We start from the raw sequence: 25553 nt of genomic DNA on the forward strand, positions 1-25553 counted from the left end.
TTTTCACCTATGACTGTCCAGGAAGATAGTCAAAAGTGAAGCAAGCTTTATATGGGACATACTAGGACAGCTAGCATCTCTGGCCCCTGTCCACTAAATGCATGTAGAACATCCCCCATCACTGTGACCCTTAAAAAATACCTCTATGAATGTTTGTAACCTCTAGAAATGCTCCCACTGCTTTTAAGAACCACTGCTTTACACTTTTCTATACTTCATATATTTTCTATAAAGATCTATGTTACCTTTATAATCATAAAAAAAGTTCCAGCAGAGTTTCAAGCTCAACAAAGAGACAGAAGGTCACAGGTCACTAACACAAACTAATACCTTGAAGGCAATCCGAGGCAGAAGAAACTGGAAGAAAGTAAAAGGTCAAGGGGTTAACTGTACTATCCTTACTAGTTGATAAACTTTCCACATCTTTGGATAAGAAGTCTGAGCAAAGCCTAAACAGATACCTTGAAGGGCAATTTATTCTGTCTTGAAAAAGATTTCTGACTACAGCAGAATTCACTGATGTAATGGGACAGTGGGTCCAAAAATTACAGGGTCTCAAAGGAATACATGTGAGCTTTGATTACTGAGATTTCCTTGGCAACAGCACGACCTAAAATTAATAGAGTCCTTAAAAGGAAGATGCCAAAAGAAACTTTGTTGATTTATATAGCTTGAGCTAAAGCAAGGCACAGTATGACCCATATATAGAAAATCATAGCATCTGCAGTATTTTAAGAAACTACAGTTGCAAAGCAAGAACAAATGTATAGTGAAAGGAAAGATCCTTCCCGGCTAATATGGAGTCAACCACTAGAGAAGATTCTTTAGTGTACACTGGATAGAAGGCAGCTTCCCACACACAGAGTTGGTTGGCTGCCATGTCTCAATCTCCATCTCCTTCCCTGGGACTGCCTATTGTCATCAACTGTACAAATCTGGGATAGCTTGCTTTTCTTCATGTGAATGCTTGCCAACTCCCATAGGCTGGCTATGACAAGACTGTTTATAACAGCCATCACTTATTAAATCTATCTTTATTTTTAATATCCTTATAAGCATTTTTATATAACCAAATTTCTCAGACTTCTCAAAACCCTCTCAATTTGGGGACAAACTACCCCATTCTTGTCATCTTTTTTTTTTTTCCCCTTATCTGGCTAAAGATAAAGAGGCTGAGGGAGGAAAATCTGTATTTTCTTAGCCTTTCACTTGATTGAAAGGAAGAGAGGCTTACTTAAAAAAAAACCCAAAACACAAGGTTGTGGTTGTTATATGGTATACTGTGAAAAATATTACTTTACTACATAAATAATTAAACCTGATAGCTCTGACAGCTCACCTACGGCGTCTTTAAACTTAGTCAAACTGTTGTTCTATCTCAACAGTGCGGTCTTGTCTGGGACATACCTTACCATATTAGGGAATCAAGCCCCAGAGAGAGGAGAAAGCAAAACAGTCCTAGGATTTTACCTAAAAGGAGAATGGCACAGGCACTCAGATGGCATGTTGGGATCATCACCGCCCAGAATGGCAAGGAATACTGCCCAGTGGCGGAGAGCAGACAGAAAATCGCTGGATGCCCTCCAGCAGATTAAGGGACTTCACAAGATTAAGTAACAAGATGAAAAAATACTGCTTGAGAGAGAGGAAAAGATCCAGCCAATAGCCAGAAGCAAAGCTGTGAAAAAATCAGAGCAAATAGGCAAAGGCGCTATTATTTACTCAAAGAAAGAGTGTGTGTGTGTGTGTGTGTGTTGGGGGTGGAGTGTGGGGGAGATTAAAGATCTATAAAAGTAGGAACTATTGGAAACACTGGCAGAGAAAGATAAATGGGAGGGGTAACTGAGGCATAGAAATGAAAGTCTGCTTGATTGACAGAGAAATCTGCAGGGACTTGATTTGACCAGGTACTCAAAGAGTTCCCAGCAAAATTGGAAACATTGAGTTCTTGTTTCTTCCCTTTCTATTCATTACTCGTTTCTCCTGCTTCAGCAACCCCCTTTAAAACTTATTTTTCAAAATTCATCAGGTACATTTTCAGAACACAGACATATACTGGAGTTAGAGAGGAGCCTGGGCTACTTCTCTGACTCTCCAAAGAATCCATTCTTTACGGATAAATTAATAAATAACTTCAAGATCACATGATTCTAAGGTCAACGAAAGTATTCCAAAAGCCTTACACTCATGCAGATTTAGGAACCTACAGTTTGGAGGACAGCATGAATGAATCTCAATTATCTCTAACTATTTAAATGTATTTCTTTATTTTCACTTTACAACTTTAAGAGGTAGCTACTATGATTATCCCTACTGTACAGATGAGGAAACTGAAGCTCATCAGTTTCAACTTATCCAAAATAGCTAAGTGGCCCAGGAAGTCCATCTAGCTCCCGGGTCTGCACTCTTAACTACTATGCAATACATGATAGATATATTCACCTGAAGGCAGTACAATAGCCATGGACTAGGAACTCAGCTATGTGATCCTGGCAAGTTACTTAATCTCTCTGGGCTGCAGTTGTTATCTTTAAAATAGGAAGTTTAACTAGTTAACTAGAAGTTTAAGTCTCTTTCAGTTCTAAAATTCAGTCTTTAATTGCCATTCTAGCCATCCAGAGCTAACTCAGAGTTTAGTGTACGATAGCCCTCAGAAATAAGGTTTTCAAAGAAAGCTTCTTATTCTTAAGTGGGATGGAAGTGCTAGTTATTCAAAGATGTAATAAAGCCAAGGGAGATTAGGCAAAGCAAAGGGGACCAAAAGCTTAGTCAACTTAAAAGATCATGCAAATACAGTTCATCAATAGAATTCTTCTGATTTAACCAAAAACAGTCATATCATATTCTCAGAGCTAAGTGCTAGGATTCATCAGTTTCCTTTGTGGTTCTTCCCCTTTTCACTTTGAATTTTGGAGTGCCCCAGGGCTCTATCTTTGGACTTCTTCTCTGTCTACTTTCATTCTCTTGGTGACCTCATTCAATCTCATGGTTTTAAATACAATCTATACATTTGCTGACATTCAAGTTCATATGTCCAGTCTGGACCATTCAGTTGAACTCCAGACTCCTACTGCTAAGTCTTCTCTTGACATTTCCAGGTGGATTATCAATCAGACATATTAAATTTAACACTCCTAAAACCAAAACTACATGCCTGCTTGTCCCCCACTAAATTCATTCCTTCCACAGTCTTCTATATCTCAGTTAATGAAAACTCCATACTTTCAGTTGCCTTAGTTAAAAGCTTCAGTGTCAACTTTGATCAAGTCCCTCCCCGCCCCCCCCCCCCGCCCCGGACTATTTTTCACCCTATATTCAATCCAGCAGCAAAATTTATTGGTTCCAATTTCAAACTATATCCTGAATCTAAAAACTTCTCAGTATCTTTACTACCCATAATCACTCTGATCCAAACCACTATCAGTTTTTCCCTGGTTAATTATAAGCAGCTTCCTAACTGACGTCCCTGCTTCCACCCAAATCCTGTTAGAGTATATCCTCAAAATAGCGGCAGAGTAACTCCTTAAAATATAAGTATAATCATGTCACTCTTCTGCTCAAAACTCTACAACGGCTACCCACTCATTCAGATCAAAAGCCAGAGCCCTTCAGATGACTTAGCAGTCCATGCCATGGGGCCCTTTTGCTCATTCGGCTCTATCACATTGGTCTTTTCGCCTGTCCTCAAGCACGTCAGGCACACTTCTGCCTCAGAAGCTTTGCAGGTGCTGTTCCCCTTGCCTAAACTCTCTGCTCCCATGTGTCCACATAGCTCCCCATCTTACTTCCTTTAAGTCAAGGCTCAGATGATGCTTTCTTAGCAAGGTCTATCCTGACCACCCTACTTATAATTCTAATGTCAACTTCCTATCCCACTCAGGCATTTCTGATTCCTTCCTATCCCACTCTACATGGGCTTTCCAAAAACACATCACCTTTTCACAAACTATTTCCTTCACACATTTATTTTATTTATTGTCCATCTCCTCCACTAGAATGTAAATTCCATAAAAGCAGGGCTTTTTATTCATTGTTGCATCTCCAGTATCTAAAAAATTGCCTGATTATAGTAGGTTACTTAAAAGTAGTTGTTCAGTGAATAAATGAGAAGAAGGTTATAAAGGAGAAGGCAGGACAAAATGGGAAATGCGTTTAGTGACTTTAGGTAGTATAGACGTTTCTGGGGCCAAGTGGCTCCCAAGGCAAGTTTTATTTTCTATTAAAGCTTAGTTCAAAACCAAGCTTTGCCAGCAAGTCTCTGTATGATTCTCTTTTATATAATTTGAAAATATTACGTTTAATGGCTTACTTCTTTTGGAGCACTTTACTAACACATCTCTCCACTAGCAGGCCACCATTTATCTAAGACAGATACCTTAATGCCCGTGAATTAGTAATTCCTTAACAATATCTCCTTTACCAATGCATTTTGAGGGGTGATTAGCAATTCAGATCTACTGGTTCCATTCTGGACTGGGAAAATGACATTGCTAAATTTGAGAGTGAAGTTTTGGTGATTTTGTTCAGACTGAGTGCTACCCGATTTGCCTAAAAGCAACAGGGATGGAGGGAGGGTGGGGATGGGAGGGAAGCATTTTGTATGGAAATTCTTACTTCCTGAAAGACATAAGTACCTACCTATGTCAAGGACAACAGAAGAATGCTGATATTCTACCCACTGACTGAATCTTGATACTCAGAGTAGGCTTTTCAGTTGTCCTTCAAGAAGACATTCCTACACTTAAGGAACTGAGATGCTACTAGCAAGTCAATTTGAACATAAAATCTGTTGAGTAAAAAACCAAATGGATACATAGGGAATGCAGAGGATATAAGCCCTGATTTCAGGTCTGTTTCACTAAAGTCAAATAAAAAGGTCCCCCGATGCGGGCACAGGGTGATCAACTAGCAGAGCTTTCATATCCCTGAATACTTCTTAACTTCTTTGGGCCTCAGTTTTCTTAACTGTAAATTGAAGTCCCTAACCCAAGTTATCTCTAACTTCCCAAAAGTTGGGAGGCAAGTAACTTCATTACACTTAACTGGGTTCTTTAACAATTCCTTTAAAACTAAAGAATCTGTCTTCTGTTCAAATTCTTTAGGGCACTACCAGCATCTTTTCTGTTGACCACTTGTGCCCTCTAGTGATAAACTTAATTATACAACAGAATTGGCTAGGGAAACAGTCTGTTCCAGAGGCGTAAATGGGGAAAACAGCAAAAACGCAGTAGATAAAATCAATGTAAAGCAAAAGAGGCAGGCCAAAGATGTAGGCAGGCCAAAGATGTAGGTAAAAAAAAGATGGAAAGAAACCAAATGGCCATCACTTTCTGCAGTGTGCCTATGACTGTGCCTTCCAGAACAAACACTGTAAAGAAATTACCTCTAGTAATTACCACTAGTAAAGAAAACAAACATGCTCCTGAATAAAAAAGTTTTTCAGGTATGACTGGAATACCTTTCTTCCTCACATTAAGATCTAGATACAGTTTCTCTTTCACTTAGCAAGATAAAAGATATATTAAGACTTCTGGAAAATATCTATTACATACCTAATGTGGATAATTAACAGATGTGCTTTGAATGCACCTGTCAAGGAGGTGCTAAGACATCAAATTATATATTCATTGCCAGTCTCACCTGTTCATGGATTTACCAATGGAAATGGGTTCTGACTAAAATCATGTAGTATGTTGGGCTTAAGCAAAGTTCCCAGCCTTCTAAGTATCATTCCTTGGTGTCACCACCATAGAAATGCACAACTGGTCTTTCTCCTATCACATAATTGAAAACAAACATCGGGGCCTTTCCTGGCAATAAATCATATCTGTATATAAATGCTGATAACAGGGGCGCCTGGGTGGCTCAGTCATTAAGCGTCTGCCTTCGACTCAGGTCGTGATCCCAGAGTCCTGGGATTGAGCCCCGCATCGGGCTCCCCGCTCCATGGGAGGCCTGCCTCTCCCTCTCCTGCTCCCCCTGCTTGTGTTCCCTCTCTCGCTGTGTCTCTCTCTGTCAAATAAATAGACAAAATCTTTAAAAAAAATGCTGATAACATTTTTCTAGCACAGGTGCACAAAAAGAAGAAATGGATTTCAGTGATACCAATAGAGATTTAAGTTAAACAATAGAGAGATCTTCTTAACCATGCTGTTACTGATACAAGGGCGAGAGGTTAAAGAATCTTCTTTTGAAATCTTTTAAGAGGAGGAAACAAAATCTGTACTTATTTGGAGTCATTTTAATTCTAACCTTAACTGGAACATAAGATAGGAATAATAACCACTGAAGTTTCCTTTCTACTCTTAAAATGAAATATGACTGTATGCTTCATATATATGAAGTTCAAGAATAGGCAATATTAATCCATAGTGACAGAAAGAAGAGTGGTTGTCTCTTGGGACAGGGAATGGGGCATGAGGGAACTTTTCAAGGTGACGGAAAAATTTTATATTTTGAGTGGTGTTTACACTGGTGTATACAGTTGTCAAAACTCATCAGAGAGTATACTTAAGATCTGTGCGGTTTATTGGATTGTAAATTTTATCTCAAAAAAATATATATGCCAGAGTCTTGGGAAGAGTTAACTTTAAAAATACCACCACTACTCTTTAAGAACAGGCTAAGAAAGAGAAGGGAACTGTCATGACCTCAATAGCATATATAGTCTTACTGAACCAAAAACCAAGAAAAGAAAGAACTGCCCTGGCTTCTCAGCAGTATCCATGCTCATTAGCTAACAGTGCCAATTCATGCCCCCTCCTCTGGCTGGATCAATTCTGCTGCCTGATGGAAGGACATGGAGGTGGGGGAGAAAGATTGGTCCTAAGAGATCAGTGATTGTCTTGAAGTAGAACTGCAGCTTACATTGCCAGGCATGTTGCTCCGCAGGTCCATATGATGATAACGGCATCATGCCTGCTAGTGTTAGAAGAGAGTACTTGGGAGAAAAACAGGTAAGTGTTTTTGGCTTTTTGTTTTCCCTCTTCAGTTAAACTACTTTCTAGAGATAACAGACTGTTGATTCTTCTATTAAGATTCACGTTGGAGTCTGCTTGACACATGGTAGACACTAACAGATGCCTCAAGCAATTGGATGAGTGAAATGTTTTTCAGTCTGACAAATGACTTTCTCATCAAACCTCAATAGTCTCTGCTCTTCCTCACCAGAAAAGAATCAGAAAATCTTTTCTGTAATTTTCATTTGATTTCATTCAAGTCCTAAGATGAAATTCTCTGGGACGCACTGCATCAGGAACATCTTAGCTTTCCTTACCTGGTGCCCTATGTTAGGATTTTCCCATGGCAAGTGGTTTGGAAAGGTGGAGACACAGATTTTCACTGACAAAAGAGATCCTGTCATGACAAAGCCATCCTTGTTGTCATTCCCTTTACGGATTTAATGGCCTCTATAACTCTCTAGGGATTGTAGTCCATTTCAGTGCTCTGTAACTATTATTCAGATTCTCTCTTTAGGTATCTTATAATTCCCCAAAGCAACCTTCCTACATCCACTCTTTATGTCTCCAAAAGCCTTTCCCAGCGCATTGAAGAACTGAAGAGTTGCTGTTATTTATGCATGTGCATGAACCTCTTTGTGGTATTTCCACTTGACATGGCTCATCTTTGTGAAGTCACCTAGCTTCAACCAACGATAGGCAGTTCTCACCTCTGTCACCACTAGTCATCTTGGCATTGCTTTTTGGAAGGCCCTACTGATTGCTTTGGATCTTGACTAAAATACAGGCAGGTCAATGACATAATAGAGTATTTCTATTTCCTCTGCTAAGAACAAGTTAGTTGTTGATTTTCGGTATGGTTTATCAAATACATTCTTTCTTTCTTTTTTTTTTTTTTAAGAGGTGCCACGCTGGGTGTGAAGCCCACTTAAGATTCTCTCTCCCTTGCGTTGTGCCCCGCCCCTATCTCTTAAAAAAAAAAAAAAAAAAAAGAGTCGGAGGCTTAACCAACTGAGCCACCCAGGCGCCTCTCAAATATATTCTGAAAACCTACTTTCAACTAACTGCAGGATACAAAAAGTCCATCTTTTTTACATAATTTCCAGTAAAGATGTACATGTAGTCTCAATTCATGTAGTCAAAACCAAATTCCTTCCTTCCTGAAAAATAGTACTGATAAGGAAACCACTAACTTTCTGTCATGTTTGAGTGGCTTTCAGGAACTTGGGAGTGTCGGGAAAGCTGGGCCCAGGTCATCCACTGCAGAGAAAAGTTGATGCCAGGCCTGAGTTGTATAATAGTCAAGGGTTTAACCTTATTTCAAAGTCAAATATGTGACTTTTGGATTGTGTGATGTTTACATTCTTCACATTTATGTTCCTTTCTCTATATAAGTATAGATCCATAAAAGAAATAGTATCACTCTTCACTTTTCTTCCAAAGATTTCAAAGTACTTTCTACAATCCAATAATGTACTCACAAGAGAGAAAAAGCAGATAGACAGATCCTAGAACTGTGTTAGGGATCAGCAGAAGGCATAGAGAAGTGCAGGAAACTTGCTCAAGAGCATCTGAAGACAATGTACCACCAACTAACACCTGCCACATCTCTCAGAGCAATGTCCATCTCCAAACTCTCCCTCAACTCAAATCTGCATAGGGCCTGCTCTCTTCTATTGAAATTGTATGCACACGAGAAAGGCTGAACCAAAAGGGACATACCTCACTGGCTTGCCACTTACCAGTGCTGCTTTTACCTCTTCAGAGACGTCAGTTTCATCTTCCTGAAAAGGAAGAAGAAAAACAAGAGGATCATAGTCACAGACATCCTTGAAAGCAACAAGGTCAGCTCCCATCAATTATGCATCTTGGCATTTCAAACACAGGCAGTGAGAACTGACTGCCAAGTGATGCTCTGTTACTGCCTTTTAACAGCCGCCATAGGCAGACAGCTCAGGAACACTGCCTGTCATCAAAAACGTCAAATGAACCATAGCAGGAAAAGGGGTATCTTTAGAAAGGACAGACTTTATTCCATCTCTGTCAATAGTTATCAGTCTATTTGGTCCTACAAATATGAGATACTTTTATCTTAAAGAATAGTTTCTAATAGATGACTATTATTGTTTCATTCCTTGTCTCATTGAATGGTTCATCTAGTTTTCAGATGAGTCATTGGTAACCAGGGACCTCTTGATTCTTGGTCACTTAATTTTTAAAATGCCAATAACAAAAGTTGAGTGAGACTGGTATAGAACAGGAGGGTGAATTAAAGTACTAAATGTGTGCTTGCAGTTAGTAAGCTCTGGTGCCCCTGTCTTTATTTTAAAGCCATAGTTAATCTGTTTTATATATTTTTTTTCTTTTTTCCTCTAAAAGAGTAAAATTGAGTCAGATGAACTTATATTACTAAGATTTTAGGTTCCTTGAAATTCTTGTAATGCTCTTAAAATATTTCATTAGAATCTCTGCTTATATGTGATAATACTATTGACTAACTACATGACTTTCTGGGAATATTAGGGAGAATTGCTGGTATTTGACAAGCTTATTCACTTGTTATATTTGCTTATATGGTTGTTGTAGATTTCTGGTCTTTTTTATCTTCACCAATTATTTACTGAGTGCCTACTATGTGCCTGGCACTGTTCTAGGTACTGGGCATCTGGCCAAGGATATACCAAAGGAGTCCCACACTAGGTAGGTCATCTTCTCTTTCCTCAGTAATATTTCTTGATAATCTGCAAGATTCATCAGACCAGGTGGGACCCTTTCTTTTTTTTGAACTCAGCAGAAAGGACGGCGGCCATGGGTGATGTGATATGTCCTAGCACGGACCAATCCACTTACATCCTTTGTCCAGAAATTGATGCCCGTGCCTCGTCGTCGTTCCTTGGGCCGCCTCCTCTCACGGATGGACAGTCTAGTAGAGGACTGATCATCCACATCTGCTTCTTCACTCTCTGGCCAGAGATAAAACGAAGTGTGATCTTAGGAAACGGAGGCATGTACACGACGGGGGGACGCCACCTAAAATGAAGCTCTACATACCATTTTTGTCCATTTCCTTTGCAACTGCAGCGTTTGTGGTGGTCTCCGGACTCTCAGAGTCAGGGACTGAAGATCTGCTTGTCTGCAGCAGATGGGAACTGGTATAGAGAGAGGATCTTGATGCAGAAGGAGACACTGGTGTTGTGGGTTTGTCTGGCTGAACTGGATACCTCAGGCGACGATAGACAGGCTGGAAATAATCCACAAGGTGAGATGTTAGAGGTCAAGTCCAACCAAAGGATAAGAATAGCAGGCTTATTAAAAATGGGCTTTTCCTATACCAAGAGGCTTAGTAATAGTTGATGTTCAATAAATAGCTACTGAGCTAAACTAAAGTTAGTTAGGTAATTAGCCAAAAAGGAAACAGCTTCTGGATTCCTATTCTGATAATACCATCAGGTTGACAGCAGCCCAGGAAAATTTTTCCTAAATTGACCAAAGGGCACTAGGTAGCACTAACCTTGTTAATAAAAATTCCTTTGATTTTGGAATGAAAATAAGAAGGGTGATGACCTTTTTAAGATGGAGCACTGAAAGGCAAGATTTACATAGAAAAATAAAAAGCTTGGGAATATGAAGAAACAATACAGAGTTATCTGAGAACAGAGGCCAAATGTGAGCAATCAATTTCTGAATATTCTACCAAACTGCCATAACCAGGCTTATTGAAACTTAAAAAAACTTCCCATTTTCCACTTTGAAATTTTTCCCCAAGGAGAAAGAGACTGACAATAAGCCTTAACTTGGTTTTTTGAAGATGCACAGATAAATTCTTAATACATGTAGAGATTGTATACTTTTTTGTTTATAAAGACAGTGGCAATAAAATATAGTAAGCTTTGGAATCAGACAGAACTTGGTTCAAATTCTAGCTCCAGGACTTACTAGCTGTGTGGTCTTGAATAAGTTACTTAACTTCTCTGAGCCTCAGCTTTCTCCTATGTAAAGCAGGGATAATAGCTTCCTCACAGAGGGTTGTGAGGATTATACAAGAGAATGTATGGTAGATGCTTGGAACAGTAGCTAGTAGTAAGTAATCAATAAACAGTAGCTGATAGAACAAAATAAACAAAAGAACCTCAGTTAGTTTATGTAACCTAGCCATTCAGAGTTGGAGCAAGGAGATTCTTTTCTCCTCTAACTATGGTGATAGGAAAATTTATCATCCCAATTGAGACACTTCTGAGAGTAAAGATGAATGGTATCAATAATTACACTAAGGTAACAGGTGTAATTTGAACTCCTAATTTAAACTAGGAGTTATGTTCACCCTAAATAGAATCCTATGCCTTTGACTATCAACTCCACCTGAGAAAGGGAACATAAGTTAAAAAATTGTCCACCTCAATAATGACATCTTGTGGCATGTGATTAAAGGGTGCTCTGTAAACTGCTAGGTTTGCAGGGGTTTAGAGAACAATATAATCATGGTTGAGAGAGCGCTCTGTGGAGCTTGGCTGCCTCTGCTCAAGTTCTTGCTTAACCACTTTTCATCTGTGTGAAATGCTGGGCAAGCTACTTAACCTCTTTGTGACCTGATTTCCTTACATTTACAATACAAATAATAATATCTACCTCAGAGGGTTGTTTTGAGGATTAAACGAATTAATACATACGAAATAGTTGAAATAATGCCTGGTATAAAGTAGACACTCAATAAATCCTCACATTTCTATTTGTATTTTTATTATACCATAACCTCTCTCTTTAGAATAGAAAAACATCTTTAGTTAAAGAATAAATTTAGTTAATGGAACTTACTGTTTCACAATATATACATATATCAAATCTTCATATTGTACATGGTCTAAAGTTAATAAAATGTTGTACGTCAATTCAATGTTATATCTCAACATCTCCATAAAACTGGATAAAAAATAAGCATTAGTTAACTGCTAGCACAAAATGATGACTGAAGGACGGACATCCTCTGAGTTCTTTTAGTCACACAGGTTTGCCAACAACAGACGGACGTTACCAGTGTTTTCTATGAGTTGTCTACTGCAAAGGAGCACCGTGCTTGAGTTATCAGTGAGGAGGGATTCCCCACATTAATGACCCTGCTTTTAGCACAGTACATGTCAGTGACTTACTTCTTCATCCAGACTCCCACCCCAGGGTTGACGGCCCTCGCCAGCTTCCTTTGCTGGGACCGCTGAGGGCTCATGCTTCTCCGAGCTTCCTTCAAGCCCTTCAGTGCCTGTGGACTTCTGGCTAGGCTGCTCCTGAGCTTGCCGTTCTGCTCTCGACCGGCTGAAAGTCCTTTCTGCTTCCTGAAGGTCTGTTAGTGTCACGCCCTGGGAAAATGACACAAGGTCAGGGAAGTTTCACCCTAACCATGGAATAACTGTTGATAAATAAGCAGGGAGACTGCCTTAAAGATCTAATAGTATCAAATTCCAAATGAAGCTCTCAAAATGTATGAGGCCATTACAAGCAAGATATGCTTAAAATAAACACCTCAGTGTGCAAAGAGCCCCAGCCTGAGCCCAGGTATATTTCAAATGTAATACTTTAGCTTTTCCAGTTTGAGTTCCAGAAAGTAGGGCAACATTGATGGCTGCCTGTTGTAGATGTACTTCTCTCATACTCAATACCTTTATTTGAAAGCTCCATACCTCCCAAGAGCAAATGGTTACCAAGAGAAATTCTCTGAATAGGGGATAATAAGAAAAACTTGATTTTACTTATAGAAAGAAAAACCAGTTCAAAAAGGTGAAAATTCAGAGCCAGATAGAACAACAACAACAAAGACCAACCAACCAACAAAAACGACACCATCTAAACTAGCTTTATTCTAAGATGATTTCCTAAGTGACTCTAGGAATGTCACACAGAGACAATCCAACAATTGATATTTCCCCCAGGCTCTCATGAGCAGCAGTACAGAAGAAAAACAAGTAGGAATCATCTGCAAGAAGCAGCGAGAAAGAGAGTTAGGACTAGAGTGAGCTGATTCTAACTCAAGCAGTTATGTGCTCAAGTCCTCATGAGAAGGACGTTCTAAAGCTAGAGGTAGTTAAGCAAGTACTATAACCTGTATTTTTTTAACTATTCATGAATTTATTCACTCATTCTCTTAATAAATTATTGTGTCTTTAAGCACTGGAACTACAAAGACAAATCAAATGATTCCAGCACTCAAGAAACTTTTAATCTAATGGAAAAGACATAAGAAAACAGATGAGTATAATAGAATGTAAATAATTAAGACAGAAACATATGATCCAGCAAATTCCACTTCTGAGTATTTACCCAAAAGAACTGAGAGCAGGGTCTCAAAGAGATCATTTGTATACCCATGCTCACAGCAGCAGTAATTCACAATAGACAAAACGTGTCTATCAGCAGGTAAATGAATAAACAAAATGCGATCTAACCATATAGTGTAATACCATTCATCCCAAAAAAAGAATGAAGTACTGACACAGGCTATAATGCAGATGAACCTTGAAGACATTATGCTAAGTGAAATAAGCCAGGCACTAAAAGGACAAATAATGTATGATTCCGCTTGTGTGAAGTACTTAGAGTGATCAAATTCATAGAGACAAGAAGCAGAATGGTGGTTGTCAGAAGCTAGAGGAGGGGGGAGGGGGAATTATTGTTGAATATATACAGAGTTTCAGTTGGGGAAGATCAAAAATGTTCTGGAGATGGATGGTGGTAATAGTTACAAAATAATGCGAATGAACTTAATGACACTTAAAAAAAATGGTTAAAGTGATAAACTGCATGTTATGTATTTTTTACCACAATAAACCAAACTAGAACAAAAAACTATAGGTCAGTCTTGGTCCTTTTTTTTCTTTTTTTTACAAAGAGAAAGCACAGCCCTTTTCTTCCTCCCTCCCTTCCTTCCTCCCTCCCTCCCTCCCTCCCTCTTTCTTTCAAGATTTATTTATTTATTTATTTGACAGTGAGAGAGAGTACAAACGGGGAGTGGCAGGCAGAGGGAGAGGGAGAAGCAGGCTCCCCACGGAGCAGGGAGCCTGATGTGGGGCTCGATCCCAGGACCCTGAGATCATGACCTGAGCGGAAGGCAGACGTTTAACGACTGAGCCACCCAGGCGCCCCATAAATAACATCTTAAAAAAAAAAAAAAAAAGTCCCTTTCTTCAGTCCTCAGCTTTCCTGCCTGACCTCTGTAGAATTTACGACTGTTACCTTCAACTGACTTTTCATTTACTTCTATGCCACTCCTATTTTCTGGTTTACCTTTCATCTCTCTGGCTGCTCCTTTTAATTGGGCTTCATCAGCTTATCGTCCTCTGCCTCCTTAATGCCAAGTCACAGCTTTCTCTCCCTTCTCCTTGCCAGTGCATCCTGACTGAGTTCATGGTCTTGTTACTTCCAGCTTGGACTGCTGTGACAGCTTCCTAACACGTCTTCTTGTTTCCCGCTTTTATAAACATACTTTTGCCGACCACTCCCATCAATTCTCTGCACGGTGATTTTTGCAATATTATACAGAATGGGGTGCCTGGGTGGCTCAGTTGGTTAAGTGTCCGACTCTCTCTTTTTTTTTTTTTTTAGAGGGAGAGAGAGCAAGAGTGGACTGAGTCACCCAGGCACTCCATAGACTCCGACTCTTGATCTCAGCTCAGGTCTTGATTTCAGGGTTGTGAGTTGTTCAAGCCCTATGTTGGGCTCTACACTGAGCAGGGAGCCTACTTAAAAAAAAATTAATTAAAAAATATATAAATATTTATAAATGTTATTATTTATATATATTTTTATATAAATGCAGATTATATCAGACTCTTCCTTACTTCAATGGCTCCCTTAGGGGTTTTTTCGTTTTAAAAATATCTTTATTGAAGGGGCGCCTGGGTGGCTCAGTCAGTTCAGTGTCCGACTCTTGATTTTGGCTTAGATCATGATCTCAGGGTCCTGGGTTCAAGCCCCGCCTCAGGCTCCACGCTCAGCGGGGAGTCTGCTTGACATTCTCTCTTCTTCTTCCTCTGCCCCTTCCTCCACCCTGTGCATGCACACTTTCCCTCTCTTAAATAAACATATAAATCTTTAAAAAAATATATCTTTATTGAAACCTAACTCCCATATCATAAAACCCACCCTTTGAAGTATGGGCACACCCCAGAGATACTGAGGGTCCGGCCCCAGACCACTGTGGTAAAGTGTCATAACACAGCGAGTCAAGTGAATGTTTTGGTTTCCTAATACATATAAGAGTTATGTTTAAACTACGCTGTGGTCTTTTAAGTGTGAGATAGCGTTAACTCCAAAAAACAATGTACACACGTAATTAAAAAATACTTTATTGCTAAAAAAAATGCTAACCATTGTCTGAGCTTTCAGCAAGTCACAGTCTTTTTGCTGGTGGAGCCTCCTGCCTTTATGCTAATGGATGCTGACTGATCAGAGTGGCTGTGGCAACTTCTTACAATATGACAACAATGAAGGAAGTGTGTCGCATTGCTTGACTCTTGTTTTCATGAACAATTTCTCTGTAGCATGTGATGCTATTCGGCTGCATTTTACCCACAGTTCAACTGCTTTCAAAATTGGAGTCAATCCTCTCAAACCCTGCCACTGCTTTATCAACGGAGTTTAGATAATATTCTAAATCCTTTGTTGTCATTTTGACAGTCTTCACAAATCACCAGGAGTGGATTCCAACTCAAGAAACAACTTTTTTTTTGCTCATCTGTAAGAAACAAGTTCTCACCTGTTCATGTTTGATCATGAGATTTCAGCCATTCAGTCCCATGTTTAGGCTCCCCTGCTAAGTCTAGTTCCCTTGCTGTTTCTACCACATCTGCAGTGACTTCCCCCACTGAACTTTGAACTTTCAATTTGTTAAAAAAAAGCAGTATCTGCGAAGCGCAATAAAATGAGGTACGCTTGCATACAATTCCGTGGTTTTAGCATACACACAGAGTTCTGCAACCATCATCACCATCTCATTTCAGAACATTTCATCACCCCAAAAAGAAACTCGATATCCATCAGCAGTCACTCCCATTCCTTCCTCTCTCCCACCCCTGGCAACCACTAATCTATTTTCTTTCTTTCTTTCCTTTTTTTAGAGAGACAGAAAGCGAGAGTGAGGTGGGGGAGGACCAGTGGGAGAGGGAGAGAATCTTAAGCAGGCTCCATGCCCAGCACAGAGCCTGACGCACGACCCTGAGATCATGACCTGAGCCAAAAATCAAGAGTTCAACACTACTGACTGAGCCACCCAGGTGCTCCACTAATCTATTTTCTATTTCTCTAGCTTTGCCTATTCTGGATATTTTCATATAAATGGAATCATGTCTGGTTTCTTTCACTTAACATAATGTTTTCTTAAGGTTCCCGCACATTGTAGCATTAGCATGTATCTCTTTATTGCCAAATAATACTCTATTGTATGGCTATATTTTATTTATCCATTCCTTTGTTAATGGAAATTTGTTTTCTTTTTTCCCCAGTTATGCTAACTGCTTAATTTATTTGGTCTGCTTGATGGCTCAGCCTGTGCCCACCACTCCTACAGCTGCAGAGGATAGCTGAGGCACACCTAGCCACACAATGCTAAACCTTGCTGCTGCCGGGAGCCCAGGACTCGACTCTACAGCAAGCTTGCAAACTGCACACATAAATATGGTCTATATAGCAAGTAAACTCTGGCCAGAGTTCAGAAATGACACTGAATTTGGGATGTGGGCTATTGTGGATAATGCTGTTATAAACATCTATGTACAAGTTTTTGTGTGGACATATGTTTTCATTTCTCTTGACTATATACCTAAGAGTAGAATTGCTAGGTCATATGGTAACTGTATATATAACATTTTGAGGAACTGCCCAACTCTTCTCCTTTAGGGATTCTTAAGATGTGGCCTCTTAAACACAAATGGAATGATTAGTCTTGTGAAGGAAAGGAGATAAACCTGCTCTGAGCCTGGAGAAATAAAAGTGAGAGTGGGCAGATGTAGGAATAAATTCATCTGATACTACGTAGTATAAGATTTAACACAGGTGAAAACTTTTACAACAGTGGCTGGAGTAAGGAACTGATCTTACGATTTTTTAATTGTACCTCCAACAGAAAGGAAGATAGACAAAATGACATAAAAAAGAAGATCACACTCACTTGAGTAGACCTTCGAGTCTGCCGAGCTTGTCTGGAGCGTGCTTTCCGTAAAGACTCTGCTTCCTCATCCCGCACCGGAGTCAGATATGACCTGTAGAGAAAAAAAGTAATACCAGAAGTAAGAGACCTTGCTGCATGTACTTGAGGAATGACAAGGTCCCTCCACACACTGAAGTGATTTCTACACTCTGAGAATGAACTCAGGCAGAATCAAAATGACAGAAATGCCATCAGTGAAAACTGCATAATCCAAGACATTACTTATAAATTTATTACTGTTCATGCAGAATCATGTCATCTGTAAAATGAGACTTTCATTTCTTCTTTCCACATCCTTAAAAGTTTTATTTCTTTCTTTTCTTGCTTTAATGCTCTGGCTAGAACCTCTAGGACATGTTGAAAAGGAGTGATGATAGCAAGTTTTCATGCTTTGTTCCTGCCTTCAGAGACAAAGCATTCAGCATTTTATCACTGTGATGTCTACTGCAAGATTTCTGTAGACACTGCTTCTCAAGTTCAACCAATTCCTTTCCATTCCAGTAGGAAGTAGACCGAGAGGATTTTGTTATTATTGGTTCTGTTTTTTTAATCATTAGTGTGTGTCGAACTTATCACATGCTTTTCTTCCCCATATTATCATTTTCCTTTTTTCTATTAATATGGTGAATCACATTGAATAATTTTTGAATGATAAAATAACACTGGATTCTTAGAATAAGCTCAACTTGGCTATGATGTATCAACTTTTTTTTTAAAATAAATGTTATTTTATTATTTCTTTTAAGTAAGCTCTATACCCAACATGAGGTTTGAACTCACACCCCTGAGACCAAGAGTTGCATGCTCTACTGAGTAAGCCAGCCAGGCACCCCTGTATAGACTTACTTTTATATAGATTCAGTATTATTTAGTTTAGGATTTCTCCATCCATGTTTATTAGAGAAAAGGGCCTATAATTTTCCCTTCTTATAATAACCTGGTCAGGTCTAGAATTAAGATCAAACAAGTTGGGAAGTGTTTTCTCCTTGTCTATTTTCTATAAGAATTTGTGTAAGATTAAGGTTGTTTCCCTCTTAAATAATTAGTAAAGTGCACCAATGAAGCCATCTGGATTTAAAGCATTCTTTATGGAAGGGTTTTAAATAAGCGGTTCAATTTCTTTAATTGATTTAGGCCTAGTCAGATTTTCTGTTTTGGTAATATTTGTTTTTCAAAGACCTTAATATTCTTATATTTAGTGGCACAAAATTGTTCATAATACTCTTGTATATTTTATTTTATTTATTTTTTTACTCTTGTATATTTTAATTGTCATTTTAGTATCTGCAGCAATGATTCTCAATTTTTTGGTCTCAGGGCCCTTTACATTTTATATATATATACATATATATATATTTAAGATTTTATTTATTTGACAGCGAGAGAGCACAAGATGGGGGGACGGCAGGCAGAGGGAGAAGCAGGCTCCCCACTCAGCAAGGAGCACTCTGTGGGGCTCGATCCCAGGACCCTCAGATCATGACCTGAGCTGACAGACGCTTAACCAACTAAGCCACCCAGGTGCCCCTACATTTTTTAAAAAATTTATTTATTTATTTGAGAGAGAGAGAGTGAGCAAGAGCAGGGTGAAGGGCAGAAGGAGAAGCAGACTCCCTGCTGAGCAGGGAGCCCAATGTGAGACTTGATCCCAAGACCCTGGGATCATGATCTGAGCCAAAGGCAGACGCTTAACCTACTGAGCCACCCAGGCGCACCCTTTTACATTTTTAAAAATTACTGAGGACCCCCAAAGGGCTTTCGTTTATGTATATCTATTAATATTTACCTTAGCAGAAATTAAAACTGAGAAATTTAAAAAATATGCACTAATGCATTTAAAAATAAGAGCACTATTATAAAAAGTTACATCAATAACTTATCTTTTATGAAAATAACTATTATCTAAAACAAAAGAATTTGGTAAGGGTGTTGTATTACATTTTTATAATTTTCTTTAACACTGGCTTAGCAGAAGATAACCAGATTTTCATACACACTTTATTCAATATGTTGTATAACAGTGTTTCAGTTAAAATGTATAAAGACCTACATTTTTAAATTGTTAAAATTTAGGGTCCCACTAGTATACATATATCCTATTCTATAAGAAGAGAGGGGGAGGGGGAAAGGAGTATTAAGCCAAACATTTCCAATTCTACTTTACTAGGGTGTAAGGATATGGTTTTAAGCTACACGGGTAAGAAACTCTCCAAGCACCACTTCTAGTAACTTTTATAAGGAAGTGCTTTTATATTGAGCATTTGAAAGGTATGATGTATTTTATCTACCTCCAAAGTATTAAATAAACATGTGATTGCAATGCAAAAAATAAATAAATAAATAAAATATATAAAGAATATACAGTCTTTCACAGGTTTATAGTCGGAAAAGCAAGTAGTATTATAATAGCTTTTTAAGATAATTATGGATATTCTTCTTTGATACTATATACTAAAATACAAGTGGTAGTTTCTTAAAGGTTAGTAGCAAGTGGAATCTGAAACCATGTTAACAGACTGTTCATATTCTGTTACACTGAAATCTATTGGTCTATCTTGCACTTTGAATGGACCTTCTTACCCATGAAAGAATTTGGGTCATCACACATTGGTCATTTGGAAAACACTGGTGCAGATCTTCCAAATGTTGACACACTGCATTATAGAGTAATAATTTTATAAATCACATTCTGTAACATAGGGCGTAAGCTCCTTGACATGGCCCTGGTAATGATTTTTTTGGATTTGACACCAAAAGCAAAGGCAACTAAAGTAAAAATAAATAAATGGGACTATATCAAACTAAAAAGCTTCTGCATAGCAAAGTAAACTATCAACAAGATGAAAAGGCAACCTACAGAATGGAAGAAAATATTGGCAAATCATATATCTGGTGAGGGGTTAATATCCAAACTAGATAAAGAACTCATACAAAATAACAGGAAAAAAAATCTGATCTCACTTATATATGAAATCTTAAAACACAAACTCATAGATACAGAGAACTGATTTATGGTTAATGGAGGCAGGAAGTAGAGGGTGGGCAAAGTAGGTGAAGGTGCTCAAAAGGTATAAAATTTCATTTTTAAGATTAGTAAGTCCTGGGTATATAATGTACGGTACGGTGACTATAATTAACAATGCTGTATTATATACTTGAAAGTTGCTGAGAGTAATTTTAAAAGTTCTTATCATGAGGGAAAAAAATTATAACTATGTGTGATGATGGATGTTAACTAAACTTATTGTAGTAATCATTTTGTAATACATTTACTAAATCACTAAGTTGTACACCTAAAACTAATACAATGATGTGTCTATTATATCTCAATAAAAAATAATAGAAAAATAAAACATAAAAAAATCACATTCTTTAATATCACCTTTGATCTTAGGGCAGTCTTTAAATGTTGGGAAGAAGTCAATAAAACCACTCATAATGGCAGATACAAGTTTTCCAAAATTCTAATTTCTGCTTGAAATTTAAAATTTTATAACTGGCAACAAATACTTTGTGACAAGCTCACTTTGTTCATTTTCAAGAAAATGTCTGCCAAATACCCAAGTCTAAAGGACCATAGTCTGCCCATTCTTTCAAGTAAAAATGGTGTTCCAGGAAAGAAGCAGCTAATTCTTCTTTTTTCTTCCTCTGCATTTCAATTCTACTTATATTAGACCTTATTGGCCATATTCTATTTATTTGTTATGCTTTTTCTGTATTTCCCCTTCCTTTTCTCTCTCTGGGTTTCATTCTGGATTATTTTCTTTTTCTTTCCTTTTAAAGTTTTATTTATTTAAGTAATCTCTACACTCAGTGTGAGGCTTGAACTCACAACCCCGAGATCGAGAGTTGCACGTTCTTCTGACTGAGCCAGCTGGGCACTTCATTCTAGATATTTTCTACTATCCATATAATTAGTTCACTAATCCTCTCTTCAGCTGGTCTACTATAAACTCACCAGTTGAGTTTCTAATTACAGTTATTTAAAGTTTTGGTTCTAGAATTTTCATTTGATTCTTTTTAAAATAGGTTGCAGTTCTCTGTTGAAATTCTCCACCTTCTATTTTCTTGAACATATTAATCATAATTAGTTTAAAGTCCATGTTTGATAACATCAGTATCTGGCTCTATTCTTACTGTTTTGTTTTCTTAGTCTTTTGGTAGACCAGTCTTATTTCTTGGTATGTCTGCTAATTCTGGGGAAAAAAAAAAAACCCACTTTTTTTTTTTACATTGAATAAATGTCTTTATTAGGAAAACTGTAGGTGCATTATACATCTTCTCATTGATATGACTTCAAAGTAGAAATAATTGTTTCTTAAATGGAGTTGTTACTTGTTAAAAAAAAAAAAGCACACTGCATACAGGAAGCTGCCTTCTCCTGGACCACTTTCAATTATAGATCCAATTTAAACAATACAAAATACAGTATTTATCACATTTAACAGAGACCGGGCGTCCAGCAAGGGTCCAACTGCCAAACATTTTTAATAAGAGGATATTCTTTTCCTCTGGCAGTTAGGTTAAGGAAGTGATTCTCAAACTTCCATCTGCATCAGCATTTCTTAGGGGGCTTGTAAAATAAATTGTTAGGCCCCACCCCCAAAAGTCCTGATTCATTAGGTCTGGAGTAGGGTCTAAGAATTTGCATTTCTAATTAGGTCTCCATGATGCTTCTGATCTGGAGACCATCCTCTGAGAACTACAGGGCCAAGGCAAATGACCTTCATCTACTTTGACATTAAGCTGAATGGAAGCTAGCCTTCAGTCTTTGCAAGGGCTGGTCTATTTCTGGTAAGCCCTCACTTCTAGAATGTAGCCCTTCAGTGGTCCCAGATGAATGTATGGGGCCCCACATCCTGAACTCGTTTTTGTTCCCTCAGCTCCATGAGACCACTGAAAATCCTGCCCAGTTTCTTAGCCTTGTAGCTACTGCTTTATTAATCAGCAAATGCCTCAAGGGGAAAAGCACAGCCAAATGTTGGGCTCACCTCTTTATGCTTTCCTTCTCTCCAGGATCTTGATCCCTCAAGTCCTCACTTCCTTAATAACTCTCCAATATCTTCAAAGATACTTTTTAATATTTGTCCAGTTTTCCTAGTTATTCTCAGTGGGAGAGTTTGTCTAATACAAGATATGCCAGAACCTGAAGTAAAGTCCCCAACCAAGCTATATTTTAACAGTGATACTTTTCCCCTCTTGGAATTCTGATACATGTATCAATCCACTGTAATTTTGGTAGGTTTGAGTCCTTTCTTAATATGTTCCTCTCCTCTGGGTGAACTGAAAAAAAAAAAAATAAGTCTCCAAACATGCAAAGCTCCCTGGACCAAACCCTGGAATTGGTGACCCTTGAGGACTAACTTCCCATGAAATTCTGTCTGGGTTACCAACTGGCCTACACACATGTGCCTGCAAAATATATAGAGCACCACTCTTATACTTAATTCTTGACTGTTAAACCTTTCTTTGCATACTAGATAGGAGCCAGAGTGAAAGAAAAGAGCTTCACACTGGCTTATCCCACTTCATAGTCTAGAGTTTTATTGAATGAGAGAAATAGTAAAAACAGGCCTGGTAGGTAAGAAGTCTTAAATATTTGAAGTCATACATGTTTTTCATAGAAAAATTAGAAGACAAAAATGTAAAAACAAAAATAAACTAAAATTCCACTACATGAAAATAACCCATTTGCATTCTATTACATCTATGTCTAGACTATTATCTATGTATGTATCTACGTATTTAGTATACTATTATTTTAGTGAATATCATGTAGACTATTTTGTTACCTGTGTCAATATATGAGATGTTTATGATTTAAACTGTAAAAAAAAAAAATCTAAAGACAAAACCCAGGAAACTCCAGTACTTGAATTTGTAAATATTTTGAGGAAGGAAGCAACATTTTCATTCATTTTCCTTTACCTAGATGTAGGTTCCAAGGTTCACAAAAGTGACACACCTAACTTACGGTTGCCTTGAGGACGTACGAAGTTTTAAGTAGAGTCCAGGTCCTTGCAGTTTCTAAAACCTAGACTAGGTGGTGAACTAACTCTGGTCCTGAGCCAAATCTGGCCTGCCATATTTTTGTAAATAAAATAAAGTTTTACCTAACTACGGCAACAGAGTTTAATATTTACAATGGAGACAAAGTAGCCTGCAAAGCCTAAAATATTCACTATCTGGCCCTTTACAGAAAAAATTTGGTGACTCCTACACCAAACCTATGCTCAACACACCTTGCTCTTTCTGAGAAGCATCTGAGCCATCCACGAAATCTGAGTACTACACAATTCCTTATTGCTATGAAAAGAAGATGGGTCTATGTTCACTAAATAGTACAATAGAAAATATAACAGAAGCCATGGCTTTACATCTATCTCTGGCTTTCTGACATCCCCCTAAAACTAGGCTAACACCCCCAATTCAGTGGTATAGAAAGGAATTGCAATGCCAAAGTCCTTTGATTACCATATTTGTCTACTATGTTTCCTAGAGGGCAGGAAGCATTTTTCTTTGCGTTTGCTATGACTTTGAGGTCATATAATCAGTGGAATTCAACTAATTACAAATAATTAGCATGACCTCACAAAAATAATTTGTTCTCTGCATCTAAAATCCATAGTGCCCCTTTATATACTAGAGATGGACTAATTTTATCTTAAGAAGCTGTGAAAAATGCCTAGCAAATCACCAGTGAACCTGAAGAAAGTCACAATAAATAGTAATAGAAGACCTAAAATACCTTCTGACAAGGACAGTGTAGTGATAAAGTACCCTGGTGTGGGAATCAAACTGCTTGGGTTTGAACCCTGGCTCTTCAACGTCCTTGCTAGATGATGATCTTGGATAAAATATTTAAGTACTCCAAACCCAACTTTCTTATACGATGAAGATATTAACAGCTGGGATAGATATTAGCAGGTGTAGATCGGGTTCTCGTGAAGATTAAGTACAAAAACACATAAAGTGCCTAGACCACGAACTGGCACGCAGGAAGTACTCAGCACAGCGCAGCTGCTGCCGCTGCCAGAGCGCCACCACGCTGCCAACTACATTATTTTCACCGCCACAGTAAAAGCTCAGCTGTGGTCACTGGAAAAGAAAGGCTGCGTGTACCGTAACAGGCAACCCATCTAATCTAATAAAAGAGTTCCCCTTAATTATTCTTACCACAAATGGATAATTCACTTGGAAGAGGTCTTGATTCCCTTGAAAATATGCCCTAGGAAGGTTCAAAGGGCTATCTAAGTAAAATAAAACTACTGTAAGTCGAAGAATGAAAGAGAAATTTCCATGATCTCCAAGGCAAGAACAAAGCTGTTTTCTCTAGAATGATGAGAGAGTAAAATTTTTGTCTGGAATCTACCAATAGGAAATTGGTTTTTGAAATAGCTTTAAAGAGTCCCATATCTAAAATCTACTAAAAAGAGAGGGTACTTACATGGTTAGCTTCAAAATAGGGAATGACCACATTTAGTATGTTTTTTTATAGCACTCATGAGGCCATGGTCATTAATTTCAGAATATCTAAATGGTCTTATAAGACAGCTTGCCATTCCTTGGACTATATCCTGTGTATAAGGGTATGGAGACAAAGGTATTCCAGAAAAGGCCAAAAAGAACCGCTTCGACATCAATCTGGAAGCACATACAGATAGCTCTAGGGGAGGGGGACAACTTAGAGGATTAACAGGCTCATAAACCCATGGCTAAAGACTTCATGACTTCAAGGAGTCATCTGATCTAATTCCAAGACTTCAGCTAGAGAAGACAAATTCCTGTTTTAGAGATGAGTCGATATAAGCCTAAGGAAACATTAACATACTTGCCAAAGCTCACAATGTTGTTCAGCCACAGGCCTAAAGGGACTATAACCGTGGTCTCCTGCTTTGAGTATAGCTTTTCTTAGATTACACCACTGAAATGAAAACTGTTTCTTCCACCCAGCACTGTGGATGGTACCCTGATTATGTGGGTTTATGGAGCAGGACGTTTCTTTTTCCCAATCTAGCAATGTCAGGAATTAGTGGATAAAGATGGCTTGCATTAGACTTTTCCTACCTTCCCCTGATGTTTCCCAAAAGTATGCCAATATCAACACTCTATCTTGGGAAAGAATGATGTTTACATTTTCAGAGGTTGCCACCAACATGCTATAAAACTGTCATGAACAAAGTACAAGTGACAGGTGATATGAAGGATTAAAGTCTCCTTCAGAGGATGTAGCTGACTCTACAGTTGCCAGGGCCCTAGCAGGTAGGCTTGAGTTCAAGTTTCCCTTGTTATTTCTAACTGGGTATGGGATGCTAACACTGTGGTACAGCAGAAAGAACACGTACCTGGGTTCTAGTTTCAGTTCTTCCATTAACTACTTGTTTAACCTTAAGAGAATCATGTAA

General features: G+C 38.3%; 1 protein-coding gene across 2 annotated transcripts in view; it reads right to left on the reverse strand.

Annotated features, from left to right (window-relative positions):
• The window catches only part of PPP1R12B (protein phosphatase 1 regulatory subunit 12B), a 217146-nt gene that overhangs the window by 75656 nt on the left and 115937 nt on the right, over positions 1-25553 (reverse strand). For both annotated transcript variants that reach the window (XM_028120208.2, XM_028120207.2), the window contains 5 exons: positions 17110-17200; positions 12104-12307; positions 10011-10200; positions 9810-9922; positions 8702-8743 (listed from right to left, as the gene is read on the reverse strand). In XM_028120208.2, coding sequence (XP_027976009.1) covers positions 8702-8743; positions 9810-9922; positions 10011-10200; positions 12104-12307; positions 17110-17200 — 640 coding nt within the window. The remainder of the gene's footprint in view (positions 1-8701; positions 8744-9809; positions 9923-10010; positions 10201-12103; positions 12308-17109; positions 17201-25553) is intronic.

This window comes from Eumetopias jubatus, unplaced genomic scaffold (assembly GCF_037043125.1).
Source record: "Eumetopias jubatus isolate StellerSeaLion01/CBP00866 unplaced genomic scaffold, mEumJub1_p1.0 scaffold_12, whole genome shotgun sequence".
Lineage (NCBI taxonomy): Eukaryota > Metazoa > Chordata > Mammalia > Carnivora > Otariidae > Eumetopias > Eumetopias jubatus.